The sequence below is a fragment of the Raphanus sativus genome, unplaced genomic scaffold (genome assembly GCF_000801105.2).
Source record: "Raphanus sativus cultivar WK10039 unplaced genomic scaffold, ASM80110v3 Scaffold0658, whole genome shotgun sequence".
Taxonomy (NCBI): domain Eukaryota; kingdom Viridiplantae; phylum Streptophyta; class Magnoliopsida; order Brassicales; family Brassicaceae; genus Raphanus; species Raphanus sativus.
This window is the reverse complement of record NW_026615975.1, coordinates 22,204-33,073: the sequence shown is the minus strand read 5'-3', so window position 1 is coordinate 33,073 and position 10,870 is coordinate 22,204. Positions and strand designations below refer to the sequence as shown.

General features: G+C 31.6%; 2 protein-coding genes across 3 annotated transcripts; both read right to left on the bottom strand.

The window, feature by feature from the left end:
* Positions 1-4,066: 4,066 nt before the first annotated feature.
* On the bottom strand, positions 4,067-5,516 carry LOC108835421 (ubiquitin-conjugating enzyme E2 2). Of its 2 annotated transcripts, none has more exons than XM_018608678.2 (6): positions 5,363-5,516; positions 4,945-5,079; positions 4,831-4,856; positions 4,658-4,747; positions 4,499-4,587; positions 4,067-4,399 (listed from the first exon to the last, which is right to left on the bottom strand). In XM_018608678.2, the coding sequence occupies exons 2-6, from the start codon at positions 5,067-5,069 to the stop codon at positions 4,271-4,273; spliced, it is 459 nt and encodes a 152-aa protein (XP_018464180.1). In that variant the 5' UTR covers positions 5,070-5,079; positions 5,363-5,516; the 3' UTR covers positions 4,067-4,270. The 2 variants fall into 2 exon arrangements, with proteins under 2 accessions (XP_018464180.1, XP_056853453.1); XM_056997473.1 differs by lacking the exon at positions 5,363-5,516 and adding an exon at positions 5,244-5,356.
* A 1,940-nt stretch (positions 5,517-7,456) lies between these two features.
* LOC108827532 (SNF1-related protein kinase regulatory subunit gamma-1-like) lies at positions 7,457-9,454 on the bottom strand. The gene is given in 7 exon segments (XM_018600945.2): positions 7,457-7,919; positions 7,999-8,171; positions 8,238-8,504; positions 8,576-8,664; positions 8,667-8,712; positions 8,714-9,018; positions 9,095-9,454. Coding segments are annotated over 7 exon segments (1,362 nt in total). The 5' UTR covers positions 9,294-9,454; the 3' UTR covers positions 7,457-7,636.
* Positions 9,455-10,870: the final 1,416 nt, after the last annotated feature.

Sequence of the window (10,870 nt, the reverse complement as noted above, 5' to 3'; positions counted from 1 at the left end):
AAAAAAATACCATATCAATCAAGCAATATAATTGATTCATTAATCTTAATAAATTCATATTCTCAAAACGTATTCTACTTTCTCGCATCAATCAAATAATAAATCATAACAAGAAATACAATTAATTCATTTTTCCTAATATATTCAATTTTTCTTTCGCAAAAGGAAAGTCATTAACTAACAAAGTCGTAATATTCGCAATTCGAACTTGCAAATCATATTTTACCTAAATACTTGCTAATCGAGAATTATAAATATTTTACGATGTAAATATCTCACTTACCTACATAATCATAAAATTAAACACAATTTTTTTAAAAAAATATTGAATACATTAAGTATATTCCTTATCTACACACAACTTGCTAACCAAGTTTTCTATTTACTAATTAAGATTTACTTATCAAAAATATCTATATATACACTTCGTTTATGTTAAAAAACATTAACATTCACATTGCAATCAAAACCAAAAAAAAAAAAAATGATGACCAGTGTGATTCTCAACCCTGTCAAAGACTTGAAGCCATAAAGACAAAATGGCGAATTCAGGTTAAATTGCTACATTCCTGGCAACAAACACTTCATTCGCTGGAGAGACTCTCCAGATGGTCCTAACCAATGAACATGTAAATTTTGAGTCGCCTACATCATCATTTCTCGTGTGTTTCTGTCTATAGCTAAAACTGCATTTTGTTGTACTTATTTTGCAGGGTTCAAAGATTCATGCTACATGCAAAAGGAATCACATCAAAAGTGTTCAACGTAAACTTTCTCTATAACTATATTTTCTCTCTCGCAAGCATCATGCCAATATCGACCAACGAGTGAGAGAGAGAGAGCAACACGTTAATCGGTTAGGTTTTCACCAAACAGATTTTTTTCCCGGAAAAAATAGTTAATCGTTGTTGGCCACTTTTTTTATTATCGTCCATTTTGGATTAGTACATTTCTAATTAGGCCAGGTAATATTATTTACCACAGTAATATATGAGTTTTAAAGGTTCTATCCATGAATATTTTTTGGTTAAAATTTATATATAACATAAACAAAAAGACCCGCCCGTGTTGGGCGGGTTAAGATCTAGTAATTATTAAGATATGATCAAAATTCTCTTATTTACTCCAGTTTTCCATATTATTGTCATTTTAGTAAACAAGCCAAAATAGGAAAATAGGTCACAGGACTCGCAACACTGGAGATGATCCAGATCCCCCCAAACCCGGCAAAAACAAGAATACTCTTTTCGATCTACTTTGATTTTATAGTTATTTAAACTCTCCCTACGTTTGTAGTTTCTTATCAGTAATATTCATATAATATTTGCTCCCTTACTTAATTCGCCTCCAACACCGTACCAATAAAGAAAATATATACACAGAGTGATTAAAAGAGTAATAGGCTTGACCCGCACGCCTGTGCGGGTATTAATTTTCGTTTATATATTATAAATATTATTTATTGTTACCATATTTTAAATGTTTATAAACATAAAAATTAAAATAGTTTCATGTTGTAAAAAATATTGATCCTTATGCCATAAAATATTGAGAGTTTAAATTTTTACATGTTGTAGAAAATAATTAACCGTACGCCATTCTTAACCTTCAACAAATATTGACCGATCCATATGCACAAATAATATGTCTTTTAACATGAAATCAATTTCCAAATGTACTAATAATTAAAATAATTTGATGAGATATATGCCATATGGTGAGATTTAGTATTTCGTAAAAGGAATATTCAGTTATAAATATTGATCTACAAATAATTCAAAAATATTTAAATCTTAGTATAGATAAATTTTATTGTTGAAATTAATTAATAGTAACTGAAATGGCTAAACATATATTTTTTTTAAAAAATCAAAATATATATATTTTAGGCGAGATTTAGATATATTAAAATATAAATATTTGGTTATAAACATTTCATTTTGTTCTAAAAAGAATCCAAAAATATTAAATCTTAGCATAGATAGTTTTTTATTGTTGAAAATAATTAATGATAGCCATAATGGTTAAACATATTTTAGAAATATTTGAAATATCAAAATATTACAAGTTAAATTTGTAGAATTATATGATACTTGAAAAATATTGTTAAAATTCGTTTTCAAACATTAATATTCCTAAAATTTAGCTAAATCGTTTTAGGAAATATTTTGAACACAAAAATTTAGATAAAATTGATTTAAGAAATGATTTAATTAAGTTAGGAAAAGACATTGATAGCTTAAATTTAGGTTATTTAATGATTTAATGGCATTCTATTGTAAATAAGTAATAAATCTTAGAGTAAATCTATATTTGTACTTCTCTTTTAATAATATAGATTTCCTCACATTAAACTTAAGTCTAGTATATACTCAAATACCGAATGAGTCCAGGAGTTCCCCCAAACACTTCAGTGGAATACATTTAATTTTGATAGAAAATGTTATTCCAGTGAAGTGCTCAGACAAACTTTAGGAAACTTCCAACAAATACGATTTTTATTTCTATATTAGTCAATGTATTGTGTGTATATTTCGTGGAATTAATATATATGTAAGTTTACAAGAGTATTAGGGTGTGAAAGTCTTGGATGTGTTGGCGTTTCTATATATAAGTTGGACCCGTTGTGAACTTAGACGTGATTTCAGGTTAAGAGGTATAGCCGTATAGGAAAGGGAATCAAATTATTCAAGAAAACTGCATAAATCCCTTTTCTTTCAGCTTTTTGCATGATAAGAAAGATAAATTTGATATATATATATGCATTAAATAGATTAATGTCCATATACAACAGCACACGTCAGAAGGTTAATTTTATCGACATATATATTTCCATTGGCAACATTAACATTATGCTGATAATCCATCATAACACAACGTATTGTAACTTTTTTTTTGGTAAAATGTTAAATAGCGTATTGTAACTTAGAACTATATATTGCAAGAAGATCGGTGATAGGTTGTTTACGAGTACAGTCTAGCCTTTTCAAAAAAAAATATTAACGGTTATTTAAAGAACTAATGATATAGTTTTTAAAGTTGGTAGATCCATCTCTCTATATATATATTCAAAATTTCTTTTAAAATTATATATCCTAAATTTAGATGTGTAATTAAAAATTAAAGCTTTAAAACATTAATTTATATTTACTTTTCTAAAAACAAAATTGGAGTTCTATTCGACTCCTCCACTTTCACATGCCAAAAGACTGTTCATGTAGTTACATTAGTGCTTTGATCCAGTTTTCGGATATACTATCAACACATAAGAAGATAAACTTGAGAACTGGCATTTACACAAGTATCAACAAAACAAGACTTGGAGTTTTTACATTTGTTTTCGTAACACCGTTAAATATTCAGAATCACGCATTAATATTGCAGTTACATGAAGGAAATAAAAGAAGTAGAATAAGATATGCCGCACGAAAGGTCCTACAACATCAAACTGATAGAGATACTTATATTCTTAAAGCTCCTTATAACCCAAATCTCGACTTGGTTCATCTTCAAATTTCCCGCATGTTTTTATTACGTAATGGAGAATATAATCATCTATGGGGTCCATCCCTAAGATGTTCCATTGTAAAAGAAGGCAAAACATACCATGGAGAAGTATGTATAAATATCCATTTTGGGTTGTGAGTAATGTCATTGACTAAGAGAAACATTAGCAAAAGACATGGTGAGTACATAGTCAAATGTCCTCTTGAGTTCCCTTTAACGCTTCATTGTTCATACTTATCTACCGATACATCAATGTAATGAACACTGAAGTGTTTGGGGGGACTCTAGGTGGCATATTGGCGCCTAAAGGTTATATGATTTATCAAAGCGGTTTCAAGCCATTCAGGTGAGTTATGAGCATCTTCATGTGATTGATACTACCATAAATGGGTAGTTTTAAACAACTTTTTTTATTGGAGCTTTGACTCTCATTGGCCATATACATTATGTATTTAAGAACATACTATGCGTCATCATATCTTTTGAGCTCATTGATCATAAATTTCATTATAAATAAGCAGGTGTTAAAGAACAAAAAGGGCAATGGTGATGCACTTGATGAACATGGACAAGATTCTTTAAAAAGTTTACATACACACAACTTAGAAGCAAGCAAGATTGTCTTATCAGGAAAATGTAATATATAGGTTCATCCAGTAATTACATTACATATACTGAACTGGAGGCATGAAACAAACAAACTGTTTTTCACCAATTTGATAGGCCTCTCCACTTCAAATATTACAAACTGGGGTGTGAGTTATTAATCAGCGGTCCAGCTCTGTTCGACAATCTCCTTAACACGTCTGTTGTACTCACGCTTGCTCTCGCTGAATAAGCGAGCAGCTTCTGAGTTCGCAGGCGAGTTTGGGTTGGGATCACAGAGCAGCGACTGCACAATTGTAAAAAAAAAAAACACAAACAATGGTTGTTGTCAGCAATGATTTTATCAAATGTCTGAATAACAGAATTAGAAAATCGAAAAAGATACCTGGATAGATGTAAGAATCGCTGCGACATCATAGATAGGACTCCACTGGTTCTGTAAGATATCAAGACAGATACTCCCATCTGCATAGACTGAACAAGACAAGAAGAAACGATAAGAACAAAGTAACAGAAACAAAGATTAAACCTTTTTTAAACTTACTGTTTGGGTGAAACATGCGAGAAACAAAACGAACAGTTGGTGGTTTGTTTGGATAATCCTCTGTGAATTGAAGAGTCAACTTAAAAGTACCTGTAAACAAAAGATTAAGTTAAAAACAAGAACTGAATCTCTATGGTTTTCTCTAATCTCACTAAAGGTATAGACTTTTATACCTCCATCCCAAGGTGTATCATCTGGACTGTAGTTTCCATTAAAAGCAAATGATTAGAATCTAGACAAGAGAGAGAGATTTTTACTATAAAAATCAATTATTTTTTTGTGGGTACCCGAAGATAACAGCGTTCCAGAGCAAGATGTTGTTGTCATGAGGAGCACCACTGATTCCGGCAGGAGGATCTTGCTGCAACCTCCTGAAATCCCTCATAAGCCTCTTCCTCGCTGGTGTTGACATCGTAAAATCTCTTTCAAAACCATAACAACAAACATTAGAACTTACAATCAAAAATATCTAGTAGGATATATATGTCTTAATTGAAACATCTCACATCACAAAGAAACCCTAGATTCATATCTTAACAAGAGCTAGATCAAAACCCAGAAACCCTAACTAAGACAAGGAACCCACCCACAAATTGTAAGAACCCTAAATTATTTACATCATCACAATCAGTCGAGCAGGCAAATAAAACTGAGATTCTCAAAAAAACAAGAAAAAGAGATGAACTTTCGTAATTGAAGACTAACCAGAAGAGAGGGGAGACAAAGATTGTCGGAAAGATTATAGCTTTTAAATAAAAGAGAGTTAGGATTGATTGGGTCGCCGCGGCACCTTCAAAGGTGTCAACCTAACTATGCATTAAAGAAACGCTCCTTCTTTCATTTATACTCATTCTGTTTTTTTTTTCATTTGTCACCGAAGTTTTTTTCTTCTAATTATCTCATTTTTATATAAAATTAATACTTATATACTATTAATATTTTCTTTTTTTAAAGCTAAAACATTATGATATTACTGAGAAACTAGGTGTTTTCCTGCACCATGTGCAGTAAGAAATTTTTCAAAATTTAATTTATATTTAAAAATAATTTTATTCAATAATATAAATTTTATTATTTTTTACCAGTATTTAGATATAGATTTGATTTAGTTAAATATTTAATTAAGGTAAAATGATTTTTTTTAAATATATATTGAAGAATATATATGTATATATTTAAATTATAATCTTAGATAGTATTTTATATCTATTTATATTGGTTAAATATAATTAATCAATTTGTATGTTTTTCACAAATTAGATCAATTTGTATAAAACTTAAAAAATGATATAAAATTGTATAATTATCAAAAAATTAAACTAAACAATATTCATAAAATTTGTAGATATATAAGAAACTAATGATTATACGTTTAAAAATCTGTTTTAATTTAATGTAGCAATTTCGAAAGCTTTAGTAATCAAATTGTATAATTATAGAAAATAAAATAAAATAACATTTTTAAATTTGTAATTTATATATGAAAATATTTATTTTATAGATGACGTATGAGATATTACTATATTTAAAAAGTTTATCAAAAATAAATATCAATGTTAAATGTAATGTATGAGTTATTACCATATTCTAAAAAGTTTACCTAAAAATAGGCCTGGGCATTTTACCCGGACCCGAAGACCCGACCCGGAACCGACCCGAAAATACCCGATCCGGAACCGATCCGAAAAATTATAAGTACTCATATGTGTCTTTTTATTTTGGATCCGCGGGTCTTGGGTAAGACCCGAACCCAACCCGAGACCCGATCGGGTACCCGAAATACCCGAAATTTATTTTATATATTAGGTATATTTGGGTGATTGGGTATATTTTTGGTATTTCTAATTTTTTTTTAAGTTTTAGGTTCGTATTTCGGGTATAATTTCAAATTTTGAGTGTAATTTTAGATTTTCAGAAAATATAATTTGGGTATTCAGATATTTTTTGAGTTTCAGGTCTGATTTTAGGTAAATATTCGTGTACTTTTACGGTTTTTTGGGTACTTTCGAGTTTTTGGGTCTAGTTTGGGTATTTCGAGTTTTTTGGGGTTTATATATCCGAACCGACCCGGATCCGAACAATACCCGGATATTATATATGTTTTACGGGTACTAAATTCTAGAACCGAACCGACCCGGACCGACAAGATCCGACCGGAACCGACCCGAAAATTATAAATACCCATATGAGTCTAATTTCCGAAGACCCGAAAGACCCGGACCCGACAAGACCCGACCCAAACCCGATCCGAAAACCCGGATGCCGAGGCCTACCTAAAAATATAATCAACAATAAATGGAATAATCCATGTCATATTTTCTTGGAAGCCGTGTCATCAATTTTATTAGCCATATCATCATTCTTTGTGAAATTGATTATAGAGAAAACATGTGGCAAAATCACTTCTCAAATATAGTATAGAGGATATCCCGACAATTTTACATTTATTATTGATATTCTATAATTTTATAACTATTGGTTATTCTATAAAAGTATTCTATTATTAATTAAGATTTGTTCACTTTAATTATTTGTCTCAAAATAAATATTTTAAATATTTATTTTGTTTTCAGTCCTAAAACTCAAATAACAAGATTGGAGGAAACGTGTATATATTTCAGAAAATTCCAATTCTCTCTCTTTGATCAAAGTTTGCAAATTTTTACTTGCCAGTTCTCTCTTTGTTTTTAGTTTAATGCTACTTTTAACACCAACCCAATTAGGTACACTCATGTCCCATCCCAATCCACTTTCATCGAATCTTAAAAGTTCCAAACTTTATGCAAAATAAATTCACAATTTAAAGCAAAACTCCAAACTTTTATAACCATTTTCTAAGGTTTATAAAAGACAAAAAAAAACTTTAAAAATTGAAAGTGGCTTACAAATTGGTCATAAAAAGAACAAACAACTTGAGAATCTAAACCAAGATTTGATCAAAAGAAAACCAAGAAGCTGAGAAACAAGAGATCATCATCATCATCGGCTAAGCACTTCTTTAACCGAGAAGCCAAGACAGTTCTCAAAGTAGTTGGGAGGTTCAGAGACGAAACAAGAGATCACATCCCTCAGCGTAATAACCCCATACAGCTCATTCTCATCTCCATCCGCTACATAAACCCTATGCACCGACCTCGAAGCCAAACTATTTATAACACTCCCCAAAGTCGAATCAGGCCTACAAGTTATCGCAGGACTCGACAAACCGTACTCCTCTCCCGCCGTTGCAATCTTTGCCGCGAAAGTCCTCACCGTAAGTTGCCTTTTTTGACAGAGAGACAAGAAGACAGTTTAGTTCCGACCCCCAGAAGTGAAGTTTTGTGTGATGAGAAAGAACAAACCTGAAGTTGGAGAAGACTTCAGGTTGCAGAAGCAAGTATCTGATGTCTCTCATGCTTATGTTCCCAACAATTTTCTTGTTCGTCCCTTCGACTACGGGAAGACCACCAATGTTGTTGTCTCTCATCCTCTTGAACGCTTCGAGAATAAGCTCTTCGCTATCAATGCTAATCACCTAAAACCAAACAAGTCCTCTTTCACTATAATGTCGAGCGATAACTTCAAGAGTTTAATGTGTTACCTCGTTGGGAGACATGAAAGGGAGGCCGAGATCAGAGATAGGAAGAGCGGAGATGTGATCAAACCAATCTCTGCCTTTGCAGCCTTCAAGACCATGAACAACAGCAGACTGAGTGATGTAGTTCTTGATATCCGGTTCTCCCGGTTTAATCACCGGTACATTTCTTAACCGGTACTTAGACAGCAGCAACAAAACACTCAGCATCGAACTCTCGGTAGATACAGGAAGAAAAGGAGCATATCTAAATGACTTAAGTATCGTCCCAACCTGAAAAAAACATATCATTAACCAAACTCAATGTCACGTAATTGCACATATCTATCTATCTAATCTCTTACCGTGGTTGATCTGAAAGGCTCTTCTTGGAGAATGACTTGATAGAAGTCTTTCCCCAAGTTACCAGCAGCCGTCGGAGCATCTTTCCCGATCCCCGGTCGGCCGCAACTCCGCCGGCGACCGCCGCTCCTACCGCAGCGCGCCGCTAGCCCCGCGGCAGCGACCGGACCGGCGACTCCGAGCGCCGCGACGCCTAGAGCACCGACGGCGCCTGCTCCGACGCCAGCGGCGGTGGCTGACGTGGCGGATAAGGCGATGGCGGCGAGCTCAGCGCTCTCCAGCACCCATAGGATGATTGAAGAGTAGTCGATGATCCCCAAGTACCTCTCCTTCCAGTCTAGGGAGGTCTCGTGGTCTTTGTTGATGACCGGAGCTGAGAGAATCTTGCTGTCTGAAAGAATCTTCACTGCCTCGGACACAGATGTTTCCGCCGGAATCTCGATCACTGTAACATTCAAAAGAGACAATATAAGCGAAAGTACACTCATAAAGTTACGATTTTTGAAACTTTTGTTGGTTACCTCTGCCGCCGGGGACTTGAGGGAAGGAGGAGACGGGGATACCGGCGAAGGCGGAGTTTAGGGTTTCTTGGAGAGATTTGGGAAGATTCTTCCTCGACTGAACTTTCTCGAAATAGGCTTCGCAGCTCGAAACCACCGACGATCTTATCTCCTCCTCCTCCTCCTCCTCCTTATCCACACCACTCTCACTTTCCGCCATATCTTTTATCTTCTCTTGGCGAAACCCCCAAAATCGATATAACTCCACAGCAATCTTACTACAGTGATTACAGATTCGAAAAACGTGAAAAAAACGCCAATTCTTCTTTTTTTCTTTTTTTTTACAAAAATAAGAAAAACGGGAAACAGTGGGTGTGTGTTCGTGGTTGGATATGCAACGTGTCGGGGATGGAACATCTTCTGGCGGTTATGCGCGCCTTCGTTTATAGACACGTGTCGTTTCGTGAAGTGGTCGTAATGTCAAAGAGTGAACAGCGAGCGAAGCCATCGGAGCCTTTTGACTCGGATGGGCTTTATTTTAAAGAGAGATTACATATTGCGTGATATGGACCTTAGGCCCATAATGGAGTCATGCTATATCTAGTATATATATATATATATTTACTATTATTTATAAGTGATTTTGCTTATTTGTCATGTTCTCCATAATTTTAGATAATTTTGATTATTTTTTAAAAAGAACAATTAATTTTTATAATATTATTATTTAAAAATCTATCTTATTATATATATACACACATGTACATATTTTAAGATATTTTAGATGATTAATTATTAAATATATATTAACAAATTCTGATAGTGATTTTTGCTTATCTATACTATTATGATCTATTATATATATACTATTATTAATTATCTTTCTAACTTATATTTATATTGTGGATGTAAATACAAAATATTAAACCAATCTATACTATTATTTTGCGAAGTGATTTTTTGCAATGGAACTCGCACGTTAAAAATTAGAGTAATTAATATCGATATTTATTCTTAATAAATAAAATATATAATTAAGCTAAAAATAAAACGAAAATTAATTAATTTGTTAGATAATTGATTAAAATTAATAATAGTAAGATTTATCCAAAATCTAAAAAAAATATTTTATAATATAAATATAATTCCTATATGTATGTTTTGTTGTTATCTGAAAATATCATAAAGTATATAATTAAATATTAATCAAATAAAATTCTTAATTTTATGAAATTGAAAATAGAATATTAAGTGATTTTTAAGATTTATTTCTATATAATAAATATGTGTACAAAGAAATTTTCAAAAAAATTATAATTAATATGTAAGAATTTTCAAACGAAATAAAATAATAATTTACTATCATAGCCTTTTAGTTAGTAAAACATATATTAATTAGTAATTATAAAGTTTAAAACATAAAGTATATAACTAAATATTAATCAAATAAAATTCTTAATTTTATATAATTGAAAAGAGAATATTAAGTGACTTTTAAGATTTATTCTATATAATAAATATGTGAACCAAAAAATATTCAAAAAAATTATAATTAATATGTAAGAATTTTAAAACGAAATAAAATAATAATTTATTATCATAGTCTTTAAGTTAGTATTACATATATTAATGAGTAATTATAAAATATTTAGTAATTATGAATTAATATAATAAAACCCAAACATAAAAACGAATTTAAGTTTTATGAAATCAGTTAACTCATTAAAACTGACATAATAAAAAGGTATTTTTAAAAACAAAAAAAGATAATTCATACACATATTTTGTTATTATCAA